This window comes from Mauremys reevesii, linkage group 1 (genome assembly GCF_016161935.1).
Source record: "Mauremys reevesii isolate NIE-2019 linkage group 1, ASM1616193v1, whole genome shotgun sequence".
Taxonomy (NCBI): domain Eukaryota; kingdom Metazoa; phylum Chordata; order Testudines; family Geoemydidae; genus Mauremys; species Mauremys reevesii.
In genome coordinates, this window is record NC_052623.1 from 295,534,918 (window position 1) to 295,561,059 (window position 26,142).

Below are 26,142 nucleotides of genomic sequence, written 5' to 3' on the forward strand. Positions count from 1 at the left end.
AAGCAATGGGACTGCACAGGTGTCATGAAGGGCATAAATTAGCCTGCAGAATATCTGACATGGGGGATGAGGCATGGACTGGGAAGTTTTTGACTCCCAACCTCAGAAAGTTTGCAGGCCTGGAAGCTAAAACTTATTATTTGTAAACTGAGCACAATTGATACAAAAATAATCAGGAGATAGTAAATATGGAATTTCAGGATGCCATTTTGAGTTATTTTTCAGAAAATAGAACTGCACTCTAAAAATCATGGGGACACTACCCCTCGTGGGCCCAATCCTGTAGACATTTCTAACATGGGTAGTCCTATTTAGGATGATTCCTTGCGTGTGTAAAAATGAGCAGAATTGGGTCCAGTTGGATCCGCCCTAAAAGTTGTATTCAAAGGACAGAGCAAAAGACATCCCTTACTCTACATTCCTTTTCATAAATGTGATACACACACACGCTTTTTCAAAAGTTAATTGTTCAAAAGTATCAGGTGCCTATTGTAGATTACAAGCTGCGCATAATTTAAAAACAATCCAAGAGCTTTCGAAAATTCCCCATATTTTTGTATGTCTTCTCACTCCCTTCTCAACATGTGCGCCTCTTAAAACGTGTCCATCTTTCACACATGCACACACACAGACATACAGAACTATTTATAGCCTCACAATAAGCCCTCAAAAATATTAAGATCCCTAAATCACCATGTGTACTACAAACAATTATAAAATGCACACTGCCCAACAATAACCCAGACATTCTCCCTTGTGAAAAGAAAATAAGAATGTGGCTCAAATAAACGCGTACCTACCCTCACAATGATCCTTTCAGAGACATGTGCAGACAATAAATAGGACTGGTCCTGACTGACAGCATATAGTCCAACCACCAGCATGAAGTATCTAATATGAAATTAATTTCAACGATTTAACAAGAAAGCTGAAATAATTTCACAGGCATAACATATCTGTGACTTTAGTGGACCACCCTGACCAGCAAGGGTTTCTGTCACTGCCTGCCTTATAATTGTGGGTGTCTTAATAGTATGCTGCCATAGCTCAGAGCCCTGATAACAGTAGCCAGTCTACCAACATAAAGGTCTCACCCAGGCATCCATCAGCCTGGTTACTCCTACAACCCTTCCAGTCCCGTGTTTCCCCTCCCCTTGGGGTCCAGACTCTGACTGTCACACTATTTTTCTGGCCAAATTATTCAGTATTTTAAATCTTGTATTTTAAACATAACTTTTTTTTGCAGTATGGGAGGAAAATTAACACTTCTTACTCTCCGTTTAGTTCATTCTCTGATAAATACACTTTGGACCCAATGCTCATTGAAGTCAACGGAAAGACTTCGTTATGTCCAACTCCAACCATTCAAGAAATTATGAATCAGGCCCCCCAAAACTCATGAGATTGGCTACAAATAAATAAGCTTTTAAACTCTATATCTAGGTTTCTTTTTATTTGCATTCTGGTTTCTGAGGCGTTAAGGTATAACTTGGGTGATATTTTCCAGCTTTGTGCTGCAACCATGAGGACTAGAAACTTTTTCTTTTTTTTGGTAGTAAAATGAAAACAGACTCTCACAATTTTATTCAGGAGTTGGGTCTTTAAGAAAGACTCCAAAGACCATAAAACTCAGGATAAAATCGTGAGCTGGCAACACAAACTTTCATTGACTTCAGTATATCTGCCTCATTATAAGCCAGGTCACTCCCCCTTTACACCCCCGCTCCCAGGGGACCATCACGCTACCTTTGGTCAGGATTAGGTTTCCCCTTTTTTCTCATGTTATTTGCTGTTGTTTCACTGAAATGTAACCTTCCCAGTGTCACTTTGGTTACCTGGTCTGCTGGTAGATCAAGTCTAAAACAGAAAAAGGAAACAAGTTAAGGGGCAAACAACCACCCTCACCTGGACCACTTCTAATTGTCCTGCAGATTTGCTCAAGCTGATTAATATGCTTCATTTTTCTGATTTAATATACTGAGCTGACAGCAGAGGCACCTCAGTAGATGTGACATTTTTATAAGTTGGGGAGCATTCCACATTTTCTTCTTTTATGACACCTTTCAACTTAGGGACCAAAGCACATCAGCCTCACATTAACCAATAGATCACAACATCCTGTCAGATAGTTCAGTAAGGGGGTGAAAGTAGTCAATCACGTACAGTATCTAACCAAGAGTGGGAATATTTGGGGTCTTAGTAACATTCATAGACTAAGTGAAGAGATAGCTCAGTGGTTTGAGCATTGGCCGGCTAAATGGGTTGTGAGCTCAATCCTTGAGGGGGCGATTTGGGGCAACAATCTATTTGGGGATTGGTCCTGCATTGAGCAGGGGGTTGGACTAGATGACCTCCTGAGGTCCCTTCCAACCCTGATATTCTATGATTTCTGCACCAAGAGCCACACATAGTAGGCCCATTGACATACATGGGTATTTGTTGCTAATTTAGGGCACTACCATACATCATTCAACCTACAGTAACACATTAACTAAACCATAATTTCTCTCAGGTTTGTTTTTACCTATATCTAATTTGCATTTTCATGTCCACTTTTCATCTGGTGTAAATCAATGTTACTCCTTCGGTGTCAGTGACGCTACATCAAGTTACACCAGTTGAGAATCTATCCCTTGGTAGCTAGAAAAAGAACCATGGCAGAAAAGGCTACGGGCTCACCTGTCCCCCACTTCCCAATTCAGAGCTCACCACTGTGGATTTTTGAATAGGGGATGTAACCTTTTCTGAAACTTAATGTGGCAATTTTTCTCTATGTCATATCTATATGACATGCTGTGTTTTTGGAGCCATGTCAGTCCGAAGATATTAGAGAAAGTGATTAAGGTAGTATCTTTTACTGGACCAACTTCTGTTGGTAAGAGAAGCCTAGAATTACCATCTATTTGCCATGAAACAACAATACCTGGTGAGGGGAATGGGGACGGGGAAAAAATTCTTACTTTACAGGATTGAAAGATTTTTTGCTTCGGTCTGACTGAGACTGTTCAATGGTGATTATCTGATTTGGGGAGTCCACCTATAGTTAAAAGGAAATAACCTTTTCAAGTACAAATTTTAAAGCATGACCGGTTACACTTTTAAAAGGTTAATTTTCTCACAAATAAATATAAAGAGTTGTAGTGAGAATAGACCAAAAGTCAATATGCAAATTAATTAGAAAACCAAACTCTCTCAATTGTTGTGAAACCACATATATAGTGACAGGAATTGCCACTTGTTCAGAGCAATGCTTCACTAGTCCAGACTCATAGATCCCACTGTAGCTAGTAATAACAGACATTTCAAAGGAAGGCGTAAAGCCTCCATCATGGAAAATTATGCAATAATATGTCAAGGGGAAAGTTTCTTCCTGATCCCAAGTTGTTAATGGTTGGTTTATGTCCTGAAGCATGAGTGTGGATATCTTTTATGAATATTTATACTAACCAGAAAATTCCAGAAATTCTTTTTAGACATGCCTAAACTTTTTCCCAGTCCTGTCAAGCTTTTTTTCCAATAATACCATGGGACAGTGAGTTCCACCAGTTAACTATGCATTAGCATTCTAAGAAGCATGAAGCAAAGCAAAGTTATTAACTATGCTGTAAAAATACCTTTACAAATATTTCAAACTACTACCCTCTTCTGGTAAATAAAAGCTAGGGCAAATCTTCCAAAGAGAGGAGAACTTGAATACAAGAGCATTGCTATACACAAAAGGCATCTGAGGATGAGAGATGAAATTTTGGGTCCCATTTGAGTGACTGGAGAGAGCTTGGTTAAATTTTGTTTTGTTTTGCAGAAATTCCCCTCTAAACTGTCATTCCACACCCAAACCATGTACCCTCCTCCCACCCCTGCACTGGTTATGTATACAGTAAACTTGATCAATCAAGATGGCTGAATTGTTCATAATGACCAAATTAGCCCTTTTTCTGTTTGTAGATTGTCTGGGAATAGAATTCGATTTGTACCATTTTTGTGAACGACTTTTTTCAATTAGTCCTAATTCATTGTCTGTGATTGACCACCTAAGTCACATGGTACCGTCTGCATTCCCTGATTGGATGACAAACTAACAGGAGGGAAATGAGTGTTATCAGGATAGCTGTACAAACATTACACCCTTCAGCACACATCTGCCCAAGTATGCACAAGAATCTCACGATCTGAACATATCCTGATGAACAAAATGTTGTTCATTCCATCAGTCACCAAAAAACTAACAAAAAGGGTCAACAGTAATTAAATTAATTCTGTTTTTTATTCAAATGATTGCAAATGCTTTTTGCACTACTCCTTCTGCTCTTTTGATAATCACATACTTATAATGAAGAGAAATTAAAAGCACAGGGAGACTTACCTTAATTCCAAAAGTTTTCAAGTAAAACTTTTCAATAGGTTTCAACCCCAGCTGGGTTTTGACATATTTTGGATTCCCAACAACACTAATGTGGACTGTGATCTGGAAATGGTTCTTCTTCTGGCATACAAAAGCATCATCTGTTGTTGAAAAATTAAATCCTTTGTCTGTGACAATGTGGTATCCTATATCAGGGCTACAAAAACAGGAACAGCTGCAGTAAGCAAACGTACATTTCAGTGACAAACCCTGCTCATGTTCCTTTGGGTGGAGTTAAATAAAATCATAGGACTGGAAGGGACCTCAAGAGGTCATCTAGTCCAGTCCTCTGCACTCATGGTAGGACGAAGTATTATCTAGACCATTCCTGACAGATGTTTGTCTAACCTACTCTTAAAAATCTCCAATGATGGAGATTCCACAACCTCCCTAGGCAATTTATTCCAGTGCTTAACCACCCTGACAATTAGAAAGTTTTTCCTAATGTCCGACACCTAAACATCCCTTGCTGAAATTTAAGCCCGTTGCTTCTTGTCCTATCCTCAGAAGACAAGACCAATTTTTCGCCCTCTTCCCTGTAACAACATTTTATGTACTTGAAAACTGTTATGTCTCCTCTCAGTCTTCTCTTTCCAGACTAAACAAATCCAATTTTTTTCAGTCTTCCCTCACAGGTCATGTTTTCTAGACCTTTAATCATTTTTGTTGATCTTCTCTGGACTTTCTCCAATTTGTCTACATCTCTCCTGAAATGTGGTGCCCAGAACTGGACAACATACGCCAGCTGAGGCCTAATCAATGCGGAGTAGAGTGGAAGAATTACTTCTCGTGTTTTGCTTACAACACTCCTGCTAATACATCCCAGAATGATGTTCACTTTTTTTGCAACAGTGATTCCTAATGATGAAATTAAAGTAAGATTATATGTAATCTCAAGCAACAGATCCACATGTGTTTTTCTTTTATCTTCATATGGGTAGGAATAGGAATTCTTTTTAAATTGACTCATAATTCTACTCTGGCACCTTACATATATGAAGGTTAAGAGTGGGGGAAGTTTACATAATTCTCGCTTACAAATTTATTCCCAGAGCTCAAGAAGCACCACTATAACTGAGCTGAAAATGTATTATGTTTATTGACATGCAGATGAGCCAAGTAGACATCTTGCTTTGTTCTGGAATTCCTAAAGCCAAACACTTTCACAGTAGCTTTTGAAATGGAGTAGGGTTTTACTCAGGCCAAACATACAACTGTTGACACATGCACTCTGGAAAGATCTCTATAAAGCACTGTTTTATAGCACTGTTCCTCATCCACAAAGTAACAGAACCCTATTCTACTTAGTGGAAGGGATAATTTATCAGCTAGAGAGAGACAAGTTCTCTGTCCTTATATTCCCTGATTCAGAGCACATCAGGCAAAGGGGTCAAAAGATCTTCCAGAAAGAGCCAGCGAATTAGCCATCCCAGACAATGGTTGCAGTTTGCTGACGTAAGTGATTGATAATCTTGAAGTAACAGGACTACATGGCAAATCTTCCTGATATGAAGAAAGACTTTCCTCATTAATGAGAGATTTGATGATGATGATGATCAAATTCCACTATGGAACTCCTCATTAGCACAGCCACTAATGACAGCTTTTCAAGACTAATCCATTCATTTGCTCATTATAGGTGGAAGGATTTAATATAAAGATTTTACAAAAGATTTATAAAGACTTTATTATCTTTTGAACAAACTTTAATCATAGATTTTCTGGCATAGACAGCAAAGCTATAAAGGCTTCCTAAACTACCATATTGCTTCTGAATTCACTTATTTTTTAACGTAAGTCATAACGAGTATATCAGGTCTTAAAAGCATCATCGCTGAAGAAACTCCTTAAGCCTCTATATAAATTTTGAAATTTCTTCTATGTTAGGGCAATGCCAATTTATAAGCTGATGATTTAAAGCAATTTCTGAACATTTGCTTAAATGCAGACACAGGTCAAGAAATAGAAGGACAGCTCTCCCTTCCCTAAGAGGAATGATTTGGGTTGAAGGTTATTCTGAAGAATACTGTCATGTTTGGATTCTTACCTACTGTACCCAGGTACATCTTCATAAAGCAGTTAAGAAACACATGGAATATCTAGGTCTGATTTTGCAAGGAATTTTATTGGGATTTGAGGGTGATCAGCTTTTTCCTTTGCCTAACTAGGGCTCCGTTATGTTTCTTATGAGTCTGAGCCATGGTGCAGTTGGGGAGGAGCCAGACTGCTGGAGTGCTGGTGAGAGAAGACAGCATGCTTCACTTGTCTATGTCTCTGTAATGTTGACAGTGCTCCTCCAGTGCAACTCTCCTGGAATACAGGAGAGGAGGGGAGGGGTCTGGGCCATGGCTCTGCTCACCCACTTCACATCAGCACACCTCTACCTGGGTTGCTAGCAAACCCAACAGTATTTCTTTCACAGCACTGGGAGGGCCTTGCACTGGCCCAAGGTGTATGGATGGGGAAGTGAAATGCTTTCTCATACCTTTATTCCCACTCGTCTAGGGGGAGGTGTAATCTGATCCACAGAGTTAAATCACAGACTGAGAACCCCAATCCTTCAAGCCCTCCACACATGGAGCTGCCACTGAAGTCGATATCAGTTCCATGGTCAGAGGGGTTGCAGGATCAGAACCTTCAGGCCCAGGCCATGCAAAGGTTTATGCACAAGTGTCCAACTGATGTCAGTAAAGTTATTCACGTGAAAAAAGGTAATCATGCGCATAAAACATTGGAGGACCATGCCCTGTACGTGTCTTATGAAGGCAGCCAGCCATGACATGAGGCCATTTCTAGTGCACTGACTAACAATGCCTTACACATCTCTTTAAAATGTTGCTGTAAATAAATCCTTTAGCTGCAGCAGCAGCAAATTAAACAGATAAACAGCAAGTGGGGGATAGTTTGCTAACTAATGGATTTAAATATTTAAAGGGAATTGTAAACATTTTTGCACTAGAAAATAAACAGATTAGGGTTTTTGTTTTTATAAATACATAATTCTGTTTCCCCTAAATCAGGGGTTCTCAAACTTCATTGCATCACAACCTCCTTCTGACAACAAAAATTACTATATAACCCCATGAAAGGGGACCGAAGCCTGAGCCCACTCAAGCCCTGCCCACCCAGGCGAGATGGGTGTGAACTCAAAGCTTGAGCTCCACCACCCCGGGTTGCAGGGGGGAAAAGCTGAAGCCCAAGGGCTTCAAGCCCCAGGCAGGATCCTGTAACCCGAGTCCCGCCACCCAGGGCTGAAGCTGAAGCCTGACCCTGCCACCCAGGCATGAAGCCTTCGGGCTTCAGCCCTGGGTGGTGGGACTCATGCTTTGGCCCTGGGCCTCACCAGCCCTGGTGACCCCATTAAAACAAGGTTGCGACCCAAGGGTCCCAACCCATAGTTTGAGAATGGCTGCCCTAAATAAATACTGAATTACTTTTTCCTCCTTCTAATTTTTGTACTTGTAGCTAGGAATTAAAAATAAACAGATTAATTCTCATTTTCTTGATTTGAAGTCTCCAGGCAGTTTATTCATTTCACAGATCATGTGAGCTTAAGATTATATGAACTGGGTTCCTGCAGTTAAGACTATTGATTTCTCATAAATATATACTGGCCGGAATCCTGGAAAAACGTATACATGTGCTTAACTTTACACACATGAATAGCTCCATTGAACTTAATGTGACTACTAACGTGTATAACATTAAGCACATTCTTAAGTGTTTGCAGAATCACCGCCTGATTTTATTTTAATTAGCATTTATATTCTGACTGCTGAAGGCTGAAAAACTAACTCTCAATAGCCAGAATTTTCAGAAATAATTATTAAATTTTGGGTGTCCAAATTGAGAGACCATAAAAAGGCCATCTTTTCTGAAAGTGCTAAGTATCCACCCATTGAAAACTCAGGCCGCTTTAAGGGGTTTTAGATGAGATCTCCCAAAACCGAGACCCACAAAAATCAGCAGCTACTTTTGAAAATCTTAACCCATGACTTAAGAGTTAGCTGAAATTTGAGAATTTTTTTTTATAGAAACAAGCCAAAGCCACACAGCTCAGATTTAAACTTTCCCAGAACAAGGGAATTTTCAGATCTAGAATTTTAGATCCAACTCATCTTCGCTTTTGTAACAAGAACAAATTGGCACTTGAGACTACATGTTTCAGAATGGAATCCCATCTGCTGTGAAGGTAAAAAGAAAATGGTAATTTTTTCTTAGAAACAAAATTCTAAAAAAAAGAGGAAACAGTAAGTTTTTTTAGGATCAATAACAATCTATCTAGAATCAGAGGGGTAGCCGTGTTAGTCTGGACCTGTAAAAGCAGCAAAGAGTCCTGTGGCACCTTATAGACTAACAGACATTTTGCAGCATGAGCTTTCGTGAGTGAATACCCACTTCGTCGGATGCATGTAGTGGAAATTTCCAGGGGCAGGTATATATATATATATATATGCAAGCCAGAAGCAGGCTAGAGATAACGAGGTTAGATCAATTAGGGAGGATGAGGCCCTCTTCTAGCAGCTGAGGTGTGAAAACCAAGGGAGGAGAAACTGGTTCTGTAGTTGGCAAGCCATTCACAGTCTTTGTTTAATCCTGAGCTGATGGTGTCAAATTTGCAGATGAACTGAAGCTCAGCAGTTTCTCTTTGAAGTCTGGTCCTGAAGTTTTTTTGCTGCAGGATGGCCACCTTAAGATCTGCTATTGTGTGGCCAGGGAGGTTGAAGTGTTCTCCTATGGGTTTTTGAATATTGCCATTCCTAATATCTGATTTGTGTCCATTTATTCTTTTCCGTAGAGACTGTCCAGTTTGGCTGATGTACATAGCAGAGGGGCATTGCTGGCATATGATGGTGTATATTACATTGGTGGACGTGCAGGTGAATGAACCGGTGATGGTGTGGCTGATCTGGATAGGTCCTGTGATGGTGTCGCTGGTGTAGATATGTGGGCAGAGCTGGCATCGAGGTTTGTTGCATGGATTGGTTCCTGAGTTAGAGTTACTATGGTGCAATGTGCAGTTACTGGTGAGAATATGGTTCAGGTTGGCAGGTTGTCTGTGGGCGAGGACTGGCCTGCCACCCAAGGCCTGTGAAAGTGTGGGATCATTGTCCAGGATGGGTTGTAGATCCCTGATGAGGCTTTGGAGGGGTTTTAGCTGGGGACTGTACGTGATGGCCAGTGGAGTCCTGTTGGTTTCTTTCTTGGGTTTGTCTTGTAGTAGGAGGTTTCTGGGTACACGTCTGGCTCTGTTGATCTGTTTCCTTATTTCCTCATGCGGGTATTGTAGTTTTGAGAATGCTTGGTGGAGATTTTGTAGGTGTTGGTCTCTGTCTGAGGGGTTAGAGCAGATGTGTACCTCAGTGCTTGGCTGTAGACAATGGATCGTGTGGTGTGCCCGGGATGGAAGCTGGAGGCATGAAGGTAGGCATAGCGGTCGGTAGGTTTTCAGTATAGGGTGGTGTTAATGTGACCATCACTTATTTGCACCGTGGTGTCTAGGAAGTGGACCTCCTGTGTAGATTGGTCCAGGCTGAGGTTGATGGTGGGGTGGAAGCTGTTGAAATCTTGGTGGAATTTTTCCAGAGTCTCCTTCCCATGGGTCCAGATGATGAAGATGTCATCAATGTAGCATAGGTAGAGAAGGGGCGTGAGTGGACGAGAGCTGAGGAAGCGTTCCATGTCAGCCATATAAATGTTGGCATATTGTGGGGCCATGCGGGTGCCCATAGTGGTGCCACTGATCTGGAGGTATATATCGTCATCAAATTTGAAATAGTTGTGTGTGAGGATAAAGGCACAGAGCTCAGCAACCAGTTGTGCTGTGGCATCACCAGGGATACTGTTTCTGACAGCTTGTATTCCATCTGTGTGTGGGATGTTTGTGTAGAGAGAGTCTCTACATCCATGGTGGCTAGGATGGTGTTTTCTGGAAGGTCACCAATGCATTGTAGTTTCCTCAGGAAATCAGTGGTGTCACAGAGATAGCTGGGAGTGTTGGTGGCATAGGGTCTGAGTAGAGAGTCCACATATCCAGACAGTCCTTCAGTGAGAGTGCCAATGCCCGAGATGATGTGGCGTCCAGGATTTCCAGGTTTGTGGATCTTGGGTTGTAGATAGAATAACCCTGGTCGGGGCTCTAAGGGTATGTTGATTTGTTCCGGTGTTAGTGTAGGGAGTGTCCTGAGTAGATGGTGCAGTTTCTTAGTATATTCCTCAGTGGGATCTGAGGGAAGTGGCCTGTAGAATTGTCTGGCGGCCTCCTTTTGGTAGTCAGACCTGTTCATGACGACAACAGCACCTCCTTTATCAGCCTGTTGGATTATAATGTCAGGGTGGTTTCTGAGGCTGTGGATGGCATTGCGTTCTGCACGACTTAGGTTATGAGGCAAGCGATGTTGTTTTTCCACAATTTCTGCCGGTGCACGTCAGCGGAAGCATTCTATGTATAGGTCCAGACTGTCATTTCGACCCTCAGAAGGAGTCCATGTGGAGTTTTTCTTCTTGTGCTGTTGGTGGGAGGGTAACTGTGTATCAGTGGGCTGTTCAGTGTTATCCTGAAAGTATTCTTTGAGTCGGAGATGGCGAAAGTAGGCTTCCAGATCGCTGCAGAACTGTATCATGTTAGTGGGGGTGGCAGGGCAGAAAGAGAGTCCCTGAGATAGCCCAGAAGAAAAGTCTGTCCTGAGTGTGTGGTTGGATAGATTGACAATATTGTTGGGTGGGTTAGGGATACCACGGTTGTGGCCCCATTTGGCAGGTAGGAGTTTAGACAGCTTACAGTCCTTTTTCCTTTGTAGAGAGGTGAAGTGAGTAATGTAGATCTCCTGTCTTATTTTAGTGAAGTCCGTTTGTATAGAAGTTTGGTTATTTATGAGAGTCTCCAGGTTGGAGAGCTCTTTTTTGATGTTTTCCTGTTTGCTGTATAGGATGCTCATCAGGTGATTCCTCAGTTTCTTTGATAGAGTATGGCATAATCTCTCACTGTGGTCTGTGTAGTATGTAGATAGCAGTGGATTTTTTACCTTTAGTCCATCTAGACTAATCTATTTAGACTTAGCAGTGATAATACTAATGTTCTTTTGACTCAAATAGGATATAATATCAGGAAACAGAAAATTCTGTATGCAGATGATAACTACAATGCATCTTGGGAGAAAGACTACTAACACGGACCTATACTAAAAAAAAAATGATAATCCCCCTAAGTGATACTATAATCCATTTTCCAAATAATGGTAATAATTTATCTATTTAGGTATTTTTATGGTAATCATCATAGTGTCTGTTCCCTGATATAATGCACCAAAAAAGTGCTTCTATAACATCAGTTTTAAGTTTTGAACATATCAGGGATTAAATAGCTGATAAAACTGCATTCAGAGCCTATCACTTCTAATCCACAAATGAAATGTAGCCATTGACCAAAAGTTGATATGCAATATATTGGATGTGGCAGGTCACTTCCACATGGAGAGGTATCCAGGCCACAATCACCTCTCCAAGCCGACTGGGAGGCTTGTAGGCTTTCCCAGCAAAGGCACCAAGGTTTGAAAGGCAGAGACATTGAACTATTGGCTCACCCTTAAGATAGTCCCTTCAGAGTGGGGTGGTGTTAAAAAAATTATAATAAAACCAAACAAACCCACACCTCATACTGCTACTACAGTGCGGTGTGTGTATAAATGGGAGACACTAGTGTTCAGGGCTGAACAGGATACACCTGAATTAACCTTTTTTGGAAAGTGTTCTTTTTGCCAAGTGTTTTTTAATTTTTGGAGGGAGAGAGGAGGGTGGAGCTGGAGGAAAATACAAGCTAACACTAGCACTTAAAAGGCTTCTCTACTGTGCACAGTGACTAATTGTTTACTTCACCCCGGGGGGATAAACAAGCTAACATGGAAGGACCTCTGCTGAAAAAAAGTTCTCTGAATACTAGAACACAGAAAATCGGGGGATGAAGGGGGGATTGAACTTGGAGTGACCTTTCCCAAGGTGGTGTGCTGATGTTGGGGAGGTTTTTTACCCCCTTTTGTCGCTGCTGCAAAATTCTGTGTCTGTACAGGCAAACTCTAAAACAGGTGCACAATATTAAAACCTTGTAGCGTAGATTATAAGCGCCCATGCACCAATAACAAAGTAACGAAGGTAACTACATTAAGAGGGCCTTAAGCCATGGGAAGGCAATGTGCAGTATGTACAATAGTTACTTGTTCCAATCTGTTTTGCCAAAAGGAGAAAAAAAAATCAAATCTATTTAAGTTAACTTGGAAGTGTTCTCATGCCTGAATCTACCTGATTTAGGGTCCATCTGCTGTGTTGAAAAAAAATATATCAGATTGCTTGGCATGAACATTCAGTGATTCCTTAAAATCTGGTTATCAGATCTCTCTGCAATTTCATTCTCACTTCTGACTGTCACATGCCCCCTCTCCCCTGCCTCCAGTTTCATTCTGAAAACTACATGCACTATTCATTTCAGCAGCTCAATGCAAACAAAAATAAATCCAAGTGTAAACATCCGTGCTTACAGTTTTTCGTAACTATAGTTAAATAAGCCGCTCCAGTGAGAAGTTTGATACGGCTGCCACGTTAGAGCCTGATAACATTTGTCCACAGCCGCTACATTCTGTCCATCGCTGTCATACTCTTGCACTTCAGTGCCACAGTCCTTTACTGTCACTGTGAAGAAACAAAAGTGATAGTTTATTTGCTACATGCCAGGGCTAGCCAGTAACACTGCAGAAGACCAGTAAATAAAAATAAATTGTTTTCCTTTGTAGCTATTCCAAAAAAATTTGCCTGCCTTATTTTATTGTCACAGAGCATGCATTATTTTTTTACCTTTCATGCTCTGTAAGCTATCACTCAGGTAGCATTGCTTTTCATTCTTCTACCAAAAAAACGTTACGTGGCAAAAAAAATAATTTGTTCGCTAAATATTTTAACTTTTGAAATAATCATTTTGTGACACGATCTAGCAAAGAAAGAAGGAATACCAGAATTATCAGTTACCCCACTTGCAATAAGCTTAAAATAATCCACCAGTCCAAACGAACAAATATTTAGTTCCATAGCAAAAAAAAGCAACATTCAGCCATTCATTGGCTGGCCAATCACTGTTTAATGCTTTATAATGAGAAACATCCCAGACTGCCAATTACATCAGCTTGAAGCAGCCAGGGTCAATGCTGATGCTTGAGATACTCCACATGTCATGAAGGCTGAGGAGCACTTCATGTGGGAGACAAATAAATGGAGTGCAGCCCAGAATATAGAGTACACTACAGTGAGCAAGCAATCCAAGAACCCGTATGTGGCCTGAGGCACCATGGTGTGACAGAAAGAGCACAGCACTGTTGAAATAATTGCAGCCCAGAGCCCCTAGCTGCAATAACTGTGTTTTTGACAGACAACTGGGTGAATACTACAAACAATGTTCTCTGGTTACTCATTTCGATTTTTAAACTAATTTCCTTCTGCCATGTTTGAGCCCCTTGCATGCTCACAGTACACTAAAATTGAGCCACTGAGTTTTACTGACATAGATGTTTGCACAGAGCAAATTTCAGAGCTGTATCTCCATTATTAAAACCCAACATTTTAAATTCACATATGCAAGCATCCACAACTGTTTGTTTATCCATTCCATCAGGAACAGTAACAATACCGTGCAACTCATCTGACCAATCACAATTTACCAACACAGCTCAAACAACAGATACTTAAAGAAAGGTTTCTGGTCAATCCATATACTAGTGGATAGAAGAAACCACCACAAAAATTGATCGAATAATTTCAAATAACTTATAAGTCTGAAAGAGTGACAGGCTTCTGACTATGCAGTGTGGTTGTAGCTGTGTCCGGCCCAGGATATTAGAGAGACAAGGTGGGTGAGGTAATATCTTTTATTGGTCTAACTTCTGCTGGTGAGAGAGACAAGCTTTCAAGCTACGCAACAGAGTCACAGCTAAATACAAGCTTCTCATTGAAAGGCTTCAATTCATCAGATAAATTGTTCATTGTGAACTATTTGGTCACATACAACCTCATATGCCAATGTTGATTCATTCCTGTAGAAGCCCAATGAGTCTTTTGGTACATATGGACTTTTATAGATTCAGCATTTTCATCATGATAAAACCCTGAATTATATTAATGTTGGGGAGAAAACAATAAAGCGCTTTTGTCAGACCCCTATATGGATACATTTTACAGAAGAATGGGAGCTGTCAAATCAGATGGCAAGTGAAGCTGAAATGCATTCTCTTCCTTCCTTCTGCCCCGCCTCATTAATCACCTGTTAAGCTAACCCAAGATGGTTTCCATGTCCTAGATGACTTTGTGTCAACTAGGTCAACAGAGTACAGAATCTCCTATGTTCCACAGGCTCATGCATATAAGGACAGAACCCTTTGACTGATGAGTGCACTCAGTGAGTGAACATTTAAAGCTTCATCTGTAATCTGCAAAAACAGATTGTTCCTCACTTTTGAAAAAACAGCAAAGAGAATTGTTTGAAGGAGCCTTCCAGGTTTAATACTGTTATCTTTTCTGAGCCAGCACTAGCGTGACTGTCAAAATGTCCTAGTGGTCAACAATATGAAACACTTACCCTGCTGAGTGTTGTTAGTCCATGGTGGAGAATCAGTGGCATCGTCTAACAATCTTCTCTTTTTAGCTGATGCCAGGGAAATACTTAAAAAAAATGCATTGTACATTATTACTCCACAGAATAATGAAAGTTATAAGATAACACCCAAGTACCTGATTTCTAACAGAATTTTCACTTGAGTTCTGATTCTGCTTTATTTTTACTGAATTAAGTGACTTATGCTTTTCGGTCTTAAATACCAGCGTCCTTTTTATTCCATGTGACCATGGAATTCACCCTTTTTAAAGCAAGTTTTACACACACAGCACACCACAGAGATTGCATTTGTTTTGAACCAGTTGTACTAAAATCCCAGCCTTATTCTTGAATGGGTTTAGTCAAGCAGGGGCAAACTCTGTTTCCCTCCTCCATGGATAAGGAAAAAGGCCATTTACAGTGGTTCTGCTATATAAGGAGGAGGGGATATGATGAAGAGCCCTTGAGGGTGTTTGCACCTCTTGTGCAGCATGGAGTCTAGTTCTACATGTGGGAAGAGACAGGGCTGGAGGATCTGCCACAATACGGATCCTTGAGACTTTTTATTTGCCATCCAGAAAGGTGTAGGGTCAAGGGCTATAAGCCAAAATAGGTTCCAATCCACAAGCTGGGAGATGGTTACTCTTTCCCTTGGCCTGCCAAGATCTTTTGATTAGGCACTGAGGGAAAAGGGATTTTGCCTTAATTTTTATTTGTTTTATTATTAAGCACCCAACACATTTTGGTGGCTGAAAACTATATCAAGTATATAATGAGTATTCGGTTTTATCACACAAATAAAATAAGCTGTTTTTTCTCATGCCGCATGTCAGAATGTTAACTCATGAAAATAAAACCCCTTAAATGGGTGTTGTAAAATACCACAGATATTTTTGCCATCCCAGCTACTCATTAGCTTACAATCTCTCTCTAACCTTGTAACTTTTTCTTGAATTTAATTGCTTTTGGTTTTAATCTGATTTTTAATCTTTAAAATATGGTGCTTAAAGAACAATAGCTGATAAGGATCCCATAAATGTATAAACAGAGCCACCATGTGGAGAAACTTGTACCCAGTATTTTTCTACATGTGGTTCTTTCCAGTCTGAAACCATATAGCTCTTAAAAGCAGCTGCGCCACCTTCCCTTTTCTGTATCTGCCTTCCTTCCTACATAATAAAATTATACCTTACCCAGCACTATGAGAGGCCCTTGGCTGAACGTAGGAATAATTTAAACCCAGAGAGCTGGAGGATATAGAAGTATTCCAGGGAGACACGGCATTATCTGTCTTGAGACAGCAGTCTTGGGGAACACCGCCGGGATGTCCATTGGTGCTCAGGTCAGAGAAACTGTCAGGGTATCTACAAGGAAATGTATCGGGTGCCCTCGCAGAAGGGAAGGAAAGTGACAGCCGCAGTTCAGTGGGTCCTAAAGCATCATAATGTAAAGCTGCAAGGAATAACAAATGAAACATTTAAATCGTAAAGAGAATAGAAAGAATGCTAATAGTACAGTAAGATTAGAACTCACACAACCCACCCTTCAGTTGTGGTGGAGAATATGGCTCTGATCCCGAATCTGGCGGGGAGTCTGGTAACTGGCTTTGCCTGGAGATGAAAAGGATATTTTTATTTCACTATGAAAAGAAATGCATAATAACCATAAGCCAATCTTTAACTACCTCAAACCACATGAGTAATTCATAACATATGGACCTGGTAGCCTTAAAGGCTTGGCCTGCCTATAAAAATTTAAAATTCCCTTTCTCTCTAGGCTCTGGATGGGAGATGCCCAGTATCTTCATCAGCAGAAGGTATCAGCTTTAGACAATTTGTTCTGGCTTATGCTTTAGCCTCCAGAACTTCAGCACTGTGGAAATTAAGAGACACAAAGTAGGAAGAGTGGGGAGGAGAGGGCATGGGACACAATGGAAGGGGATTGAATTTGTATTTGTCTGATTAAAATAGAAACAAGAGCTAGGCCCTTGCAAGCTCACTGGGAAAGAAAGAGGGAGTTCAGGGTAGGGTTTCCAGGCAAGATGTGGGCTTTGCTCAGAGCCCCCAGGCAGTCTATTTGGACTCATTTTTCATCCAAACAATTTTTCAGCTCAGTTTGGAAGACCTTAACAGGGGGCCAATATTTGTATTTTCATAGCTAACCCCCAAAATGCTCAGGAATACAGAGGATTGGTCTTTTTTTTTTTTTTAAATGCACACAGCCCTGCTGAGGCAAAACCACAAAAGCCAGTGTAACCTCATCATTTAAGACCAGCTATTCATACCATGTATTAAACCCCATTCCCACTTTGTTCGACATAGGGGTAGCCGCCCAGAGCAGTCTTGGTGCCTATGGTTGCATTTTAGAAATCTGAATGAATTAAAATACATTATAAATTATATTTTTGTTAGGCTCATAACCATGCAAGCCAGTCTCTGACATCACACTACATTAAAATGGCCTGTAAAGATAGGGTGACCAGATGTCCTGATTCTATAGAGTGTGGGAGAAAAATGAGTCCTCCCTGAGTTTGGAGCAACAAGCCAGAAGCTAGGAATAGAGCAAGATCAGGCTAACAAAGTCAGGCTGACACTGACTCTAATAACGCAAGACTAAGATCTCTATGTTCAAATTCCTTTATCCCTTTCTCTACTTCCATAAGGGACAGTCACGATATTTGGGCCTTTTTCTTACATAGGCACCTATTACCCCCCAACCCTGTCCCAATTTTTCACACTTGCTATCTGGCCAGCCTCTGTAAAGATAAGAGCTGCATGTGTATGTAACCCACTAGCCAGTGTATTGTGTGTCCCCGGTGTGTCCAGTCAACATGGGGTCTGTTACAGCTCTCAGCTTAAAAGGTTGTCTCTTCATTTCAAGCTGCAGAAGCCTCCCCCCACCCCCATTCAATTCCTGATGTTGGCCAAAAGGCAGCTCTCACACACACACTCTGGCTGGGACTTTCAAAGGAGCCCAAGACAGGGAATTGCTTATGCAATAACATTATCATTTGCCCAGAACTGGAAGAGACCCTCATTTAAAGGTAGGAATTGTTTAAATCCAAACAGAAATGGAAATTCAATCAGAGTTGGGTGCTTAACTCCCATAGGCTCTTTTGTAAATTTCAGCCTCAATCTCTACTTTGAAACACTGCCTGAGAAATTGATGCTTAAGATTTATAAATAGACAGGTTAATAAAAGAAAGCTAATTGCGAAGGAATTTTTTTTAGTGGGTGTGGGGGAGGAGCACTATCTGTTTGTACAACACCTGCTGCCCTTCTTGGAGGTTAGATAGAAAGCAATTATTTAAAGGGATGCTGTTAAGTTAAAAATATTAACACAAAAATGCCCTTACCTCTATTGCAAACACTTTTATGATTAAAATAGAGTTTCAGTGATCTAGTTTACATTCTACTATTTATACTGTTTAATTTTTATGTCTTAGTTTGCACACTCTGAAAGACAAGTCAGTTTCACTTTTGTTTGTCGTCCATTTCATTTACACGTTCTGGTGCATTTCCACATTCTATTGCTCTTGGTTTTATAAAATGTCACATTTATAAAACCTACAGTTTAGGCCAGATTTGACTTGGTGAATGTCCTTTAAGAAATGAGTGTATGAATAACATTTAAAGTTTTCTTCAGAGTAAGGAGATATTTCTAGAGCTTTTAAAAACTGTTTAATGTTTTAAACATTGTTTTCTAACTTTAACAAACTAGAGTTAGGAAAGTAATTTGCCTCATAAAATTTGAACTGTAAATCTATAAAAGTCTTCAACTTCCCTTCTATATACTGTATGCATGTTTCCTGGTTTCAAACACTGCCTCAGGTACCCACCTAATTTCTGTTTTCGATTAAAATATTTCAAATGAAAGTCCAACAACATATTTTAAACACTACTAGAGGAAGGAAAGTAAACAGTCATGGAAAGAGGAAGGAAATTACTGTAGATTCAAGTTGGGGAAAATACCATTGTTTTGTGTTTTAAGAAAAAATATGTTTGAAATGAACTTGAATCACAAACTTGGTACAGCCATTAAGTATCCATTTGGGAAACAAAAATTCAATGTTTTACTTTTCGTTTGCCCCTCACCTTTTGCTTTTACTATGGAAAAAAGTGGGGGAAACCACACATTGCTTCAGCTTCACTGTGCAAAAGGAGAGAAGTGCAGATGATGTATTCCATGGCACTCACAATTTAAAAAAAGCATATAACAGCAACTCAGTGAGATTCTACCCTGTTTGTGCTTGCAACATAGTATGCATTGTTCCTAAAGATCATTTCAAAATGTAAGTCCAAAAACTTATTTGGAACAGTTTTTATATTCACTGCACCTGCATGATGTCTTTTGTATTAATGTTGTATCCTTGCGCCTTCTTAATAATATTAATATCTTTTTTAAAAAACAGAAAACATTTTATTAATATACTTTTATTTTTCATGGAATTGCATATAATTTTTTTTTATCTGTATTTTAAATATGCCAAGGCTCTTTATGTGGCTTTATATGGATTTCTCTGAAAGATTTTATTTTTTGTTTTTATGCTTCAATGCAGATAATTGTAATGTTACAGAAATTTGACAAGAATAGTTATTGAACTGTTAATCTAATAATTAATAAAATGTTACACTTCATTATAGTGCAAAATCAGTTAAGCCCCCAAAATACATTTTATTTTGATACATTTGATATTTTGCACATTATATAACTAAGAGTTACATGATTATACAGTAGTTATCTACAGGTATATAATAATATATCTAATGTAGTAGATATGTAGTAGTAGTAGATTTTTCCTATTTAACCTGTTAACTGGCAATACAATATAGTCATGAGAAGTGAAGTCTCATTTTAAAAGAGGTTTAATAATTTGTAATCTGGTTCTTTCTATATGCTTAGTGATACTAAAAACTAAGACGAGAAGTGTGCAAGTAAAGCATTCCTTATATTCTTATTTTTTCTCAGTCTGCAAACTGAGTTTATTCCTAATTGATTAATGAAAATGGGTCAGTAATAGCCTACTTAGCCCACTGTAAATCTGTGCAGTGCATGTGTATGTCCAGAATGAGAAATGGCATGAGGTTTTACCCTCCCGCCCCCACAAACTTTCTTTGACAGGTTTCAGAATTGAATAATAATCTTTTGTATTAAATGAAAGTCAGCTGGCAGCTTGGATGAATTATCTATGTTTTAAGGTCTGATGGATTTGTGGTCCATAGTAAGTTGTCCTCGGTTATGCTCTATTGGATGATGTATTGTTGTAATTTACAAATTATTTTTAAAGAGATCAATGAGTCATTTCTTAATTATGAAAGGGACATTAGGATGGAAGCAACAGTTCTTATCCACAAAAAAAGTAATATGTTTGACACCTTTAAATTTACCACAATAACTAATGTGAAAGTTATCAGTGAGCCTATCCTTCAGTATCATCCACCCTTTTAAGCCTACTGTACCTCATAAGAAAATCATGTTTCAATTGCCATCCCTTTCTCTATTTTCAAGACATATAGCTTCAAGAAAGGATCAGGGCTCCTGTTTGATCAAGTTACTTTCTGCAGAACACGGATTTGAATGGGATTTGAGGTGTGATTGCTGGGTTGAGATGGTAGCAATGTTGTGATAACAGAACCCAAGAAATGTGCTAACAAGTTCAGTTCTCATTGCTAATACATACAAGGCTCCAAATTCCAAGTCACTGCCAAGGAATTCTTCCAACATACTTGTATCCACCATAGCATTCTCCAGGGCTCCATGCACATCTTGCCCTTCAAGTAAAAACAAAGAAAGATTGACATTCAGCCCATGGTTCCTCCAGATCCGAATACTCCAAACTCCAGCACATGCAGAATGCTGTAGCCCACTTTCTCACGTGTACAAAAGACAACCACATCGCCCCTGCCTTCAGACAAAACCCTCCTACAGATGATAGAAGGGCCACGCTTGCTAGCCCGAGTATGAAAGGAGGGATGGGAAATGTGGAAAGCAGTTGGCAGCATGGAAGAGGTAGTGGGAGATGACAGAGCAGCTCTAGACATGAGAAGTTTTCTTCACATCACACTTTGAGAACCATTGTTTGCATATGTCATTCAATGAAACGTAAGAGTAAGGTAGGTAGATGTAGGTCCATATTTTGCACCTTAAATGCAGGTATTGAAGACTATTTCATTTCATAGTCATCTGCTCGCTGGGATCAGTACAAAGCAACTAGTTTAGAAATCAGGGGTTCTAATATTTTACTCCATTTACTAGACTTGGGCTGTCAAACTGTTTTTGAAACACTTTGAAAAACATAAAATACACTTTCCTTTGAATTGGTTTAACTTTAGAAGAACAGAACAAAATATCAGAAATCTGATGCTAGGTGTAGTCTTCCTGATATTTTCCTTACAAAACCAAAGCACTAACATATAGAATTTAGCAATGAGTGGAAAGGTTCAGTACTTTGTCCTTCGTTGCTTAGTAACTGGAGGCTATAAATGGATTTTATGATTATAAGGTCTATAGCATTAACAAGGACTTTTTCAAAAGTCAGCTGGAACTCCCTAGAACGATAAACAATCTTACTTTTAAAAATACTTTGTGGCCTTTCTGGGTTCATAATAAATATAGTGTAAGTAAGGCTGCATGGACAACACCGTTAGGCATCTGCATGTGTAAATGGTTATACTCTTAAGTTCCATTCTGCTCTACTTTTTTCTCTTCTCAACCTGAGATGACTTCTGCTAGTAACTTTGGACATCATTTAACTGCCAATACCCAAATCTGCATCTGTCAGTTTACACAACTCCCTTCTATGTACCTGCCAGCGCCGAGCTGTAGCATTACTTCCAACTACTACTATGTTCTGTGATCACAAAGCAATTTATGAAATGTGTATTTAGGAATCACTCGCTCATTACCAAAATAGAGTTACTTCTGTTTGCTACAGAATCCCAGCTTTACTGTCCTCAGCACAACAGGTAATAGGGAAGAGTTTGAATAGTTTGAAGAGGTGTGATCGACATTCCCTCTTTCATCATAGTCAAATTTTAAAAAGCAAAACCTAGTGGGAATCATTAACATTTCAAGTATGGTAAACACACAGAAAAAACAGTTACCTACCTTTCATAACTGTTGTTCTTCAAGATGTGTTGCTCACATCCATTCTATTCTAGGTGTGTACACACCCATGTGCACAGTCATTGGAGACTTTTGCCTTAGCGGTATCTGTAGGGTTGGCTGTGGTGCCCCCTTGAATGCCGCGCTCATGTGTCAGTATATTAGGCACCTCTGACCCTACGTCCTCTCAGTTCCTTTTTGCCAGCAACGCTGACAGAAGGGGAGGAGGGCAGGTAATGGAATGGACATGAGCAACACGTCTTGAAGAACAATAGTCATGAAAGATAGGTTTTTCTTTTTTTCCCCTCTTCTTTGAGTGCTTGCTCATGTCAATTCCATTCTAGGTGACTCAAGCAGTATCTACAGATGTGGGATCAGAATGTGCAGTTTTGCGGCTTGCAGTACTGCCCTACTGAAGCTAGCATTGTCCCAGGCCTGCTGGGTAAGTATGTAGTGGGACATACATATATATGGACAGACAACCAGGTGGCCACTCTACAGATGTCCTGGATAGGCACCTGGGCCAGAAAAGCCGCTGAAGAGGCCTGTGCTCTGGTCAAGTGGGTGGTACAATTGCCAGGGTGGCACCTTCACTTGATTGTAGCAGCAGCAGATGCAGCTGGTGATCCAAGAAGAAATTCTTTGGGTGGATACAAGGTGACCTTTCATCCTGTCAGCCACTGTGATTGCATAGACTTACAGAATGGCTTGGTTCCATCGATGTAGAATGCTAGTGACCTCCTAATGTCCAAGGCATGCAGTCTACACTCCTGCTCTGACTTATACGGCTTTGGAAAGAAGACTGGTAAGTAAATGTCCTGGCTTGAATGAAACTGAGACCCCACCTTGGGCAGGAAAGCCGGGTGCTGTCTTCAACTTGTTGAAGACCTTATAGGGCGGTTCCAAGCTGTGCGAGGATGAAAGTTTTTACAAATATGACACTTGTCCTCCTATGGGCTTCCCCCAAAACACTTCAGGCAGCTGTCGTAGGGGGTCACTGATTGCCATCGGCCTGCTGCATGACACACATGACTTGAAGCCAGGCGAGTAGGGCATGATCTGCTTGGGGAAGAAGTGCCAGCCGGGACTCTAAGTACTCTAAATTAACACTACAAAGACTAACTATGTACAGATTAGGTAGAACAAAGATCTGTGAAGAACTGCTAACGCTCTTGCAAACGGCAAGATGAGGCACTCCAACCAACCCTCACGAGCAGTAAGAAGGAACTGAGAGGGCACAGGGTTGGCACCTAATATACCAACGCATGAGCGTGGCACTCCAGGGGGTGCCACAACTGGCCCTATGGATACCGCTAAGGCAAAAGTCTCCAACAATTGCGCACATGGGCGCGCACACACCTAAAATGGAATCAACATGAGCAAACACTCAAAGAACAAAAAAAATACTTTTATGACCTCTTCATTGTACAGGTTAAACATGAACATTTAAAAAAGACAGACAAGGTCTTTAAGGTACCTGCTCCCAGACTTACTGTGCCCTCAATGTATTTTCTCAGAGGGTGAACTTGATATCTCCTTTTTCTAATATGTCCCAAATAAGACTTTCCTGTTTAGAGGAAAGATTTGCCTCAGTCATCCTTTTGTTTTTTCATTTTCCAATCTCTCATCCAAGTAGAAATTGCTCTTTATTTCCACCTGTGAACACTGAAATATTTTCTCTTTAAACTTGTGCCTAGCAAAAATTGTGTTAAAATGTCTGCCACTCCACCCTTGTAGCAATCGTGAAACAGCACTGATCCGAAGAGACCTAAAAATGGTGCACGCGCACACACACATCCCATAGGTGTTTGGAATAATATCTGCTTACATTAGTGACAAAAAAGTTTGTATTTGATGGAATACATGTGTTCACACCCAACATGCCATTGTAATAATCTTTGTATAAATTATGCCTTGTAAAGTATCATTGGAAACCTCAATTTGCTGGTCAGTATTGTCCTAATAAAATGTGTGTGGCAACATTGTATGTAAAATTATAAGAGCCCCGGATGATGTTAACACATGTTCCAAACCCCACAGCCCTGCCTAGGCAGAAGTCAGACCCATTCTGGCAGATGAAGACCAGGCTTCCGTTATGAGTGCCTTCTGCACTTCTCGGCTGGACGACAGCAATGTGAAATGCTTGGGCATGAAACCTTCAGCGCTTAGGAAACTCCAACTAGTCAAAATGCTGCAGCACTCTCTTGAGCAACACTGGCTGCTGTGAACCCATCAGACCTGTCCTCTGCTCTCTCTACTGGCTTCCTATAGAATTTCAAATCCAGTTTACGGTCTCGGTCCTTATCTTCAAAGTGCTCCAGGGTCTGGACTTGAAAACATCACCTAAAGCTCCTGGACAAAGATAGTGGTCAATTCAGCAGTTCCTCTGGCACAATGGAACTCTCAACAGTAAGAGTAAAGCTGTCTGAGGACCTTCTCTGGAGGTGGTCTGAGCCTGTGCAATGAACTGCCCTAGGAACTAAGGACCATCACAAACTTCACCATTTTCCTTGCCAAGTGAAAAGTGTATTTCTTTGACCTTGCCTTCTCTCACACACACATAACAACAGATACGTTTAACAATTTAAAAAAAAAACAACCACCAAAACAAGACACTCCACTCCATACATTTCACTCTTTGAGGACAGCAAAAGAGGACAAACACCAAGTGATAGATGTGTAGTCTCTTTACACTACTAAAATTATCTCAAATACTATGGTAATGGGTGCAGTATAGATACCTACAAAAAATAGAATAGTAGTTGACATCATATGTAATGAGTGTGACAACTACTCTAAACTGAAGCAAAATCCAGCTAACATACTTGCTCCTTTTTGTGCTTTATCTGTGGCTTTAAAAGTAGCTACTGGCCTCTGAACACCAACTCTTGTCGTATGACAAGGTTATTAAGCTGTTTGTAACCTTGACTCATACTATGTGGCCAGAAAATGATTTTCAGCCTTTTACCAGCACTGCTCTGTATGACACCTGTATTACAATGGTATGCTATTAACTCACTCTACTTAGAAGAACAAATATTGTATAGGAAACATCTTTCCAAACTTTGTCTTGTTACTTGACATTAATTGTAAGATAAAGCTTTCATCTAGTTCCCAGAACACATGCTATACATCCAGTATACATTAAGGGTTTTAACCTTTTGTGATTATAGTTAGAGAAGTAGCGCCCGCTAAAAATGCTGCTGGAATTCTCCCAGGGTGAGATTCCATTGCTGCATTATCATTTCCACAAAAGTCACCAGTGTATGCTTCATAGTTCTCCTAAATCCTTGCTTTGGAAGTGATCTTTACGGGGTGCTCTGCAGGTACTTCCAGCGTGCTTAGACATAATTTTGAACAGAGCTCCCAGATTAAATGCCTGATTTTCATAAAGTATCTAACAGTTACTTAGTACAATGCAAGGTTTGTTAGAAACCCACCAGTCTGTTTAATGCAAAATTAAATCTTTCTGAAAGCAAAGAGAAGAAACAGTTTAACTCTCATTTGCAGTATATTTTTTCCTCAGATTCACATTAATAGTATGAACTCCTTAGTTTATAAAAGGAACAGAGGGTAACGGGAGATCTATAGTTATTAATTAAATAAGTTAATGTATTGGATGAGGCTTTTTTATATTACACTAAGGTCCAGTTTCACATCAAGAGTATTTACATCTGAGTTATGGCAGTGAGAACAAATATCCCAGCCAATTCAAATTAAATTTTTTTGACAAAGTGAAAAATCAGGGAAGAAAAAAAAATAAGGAAGTAGCATGTTTTTTGTCTATCATCTAAATTTGAACAACCATTTTGAATAGGTTGCATTCAGTGTTAGGAGACTTGAGAAATTAGGTTTATTGGATTACAGAAATCAAAGAATGGAAATATTCATAGATTCCAAGGCCAGAAGGGGTAACAGTTATCATGTCATCTGACCTCCTGCATAACACAGGCCATAAAACTTCCCCCAAATAATTCCTAGAGTGTATCTTGATTTAGAAATTGCG

The 26,142-nt window shown here is 40.0% G+C and overlaps 1 protein-coding gene across 1 annotated transcript in view; it reads right to left on the reverse strand.

Moving 5' to 3' along the window:
• The window catches only part of MYRFL (myelin regulatory factor like), a 64,202-nt gene that overhangs the window by 36,766 nt on the left and 1,294 nt on the right, over positions 1-26,142 (reverse strand). Inside the window, exons 2-10 of the mRNA XM_039495603.1 lie at positions 20,713-20,869; positions 16,575-16,642; positions 16,226-16,484; positions 15,018-15,100; positions 12,934-13,084; positions 4,364-4,559; positions 2,961-3,037; positions 1,747-1,857; positions 801-891 (exon numbers count right to left, since the gene is read on the reverse strand). Of these exons, the coding sequence (XP_039351537.1) occupies positions 801-891; positions 1,747-1,857; positions 2,961-3,037; positions 4,364-4,559; positions 12,934-13,084; positions 15,018-15,100; positions 16,226-16,484; positions 16,575-16,642; positions 20,713-20,869 (1,193 nt within the window). The remainder of the gene's footprint in view (positions 1-800; positions 892-1,746; positions 1,858-2,960; positions 3,038-4,363; positions 4,560-12,933; positions 13,085-15,017; positions 15,101-16,225; positions 16,485-16,574; positions 16,643-20,712; positions 20,870-26,142) is intronic.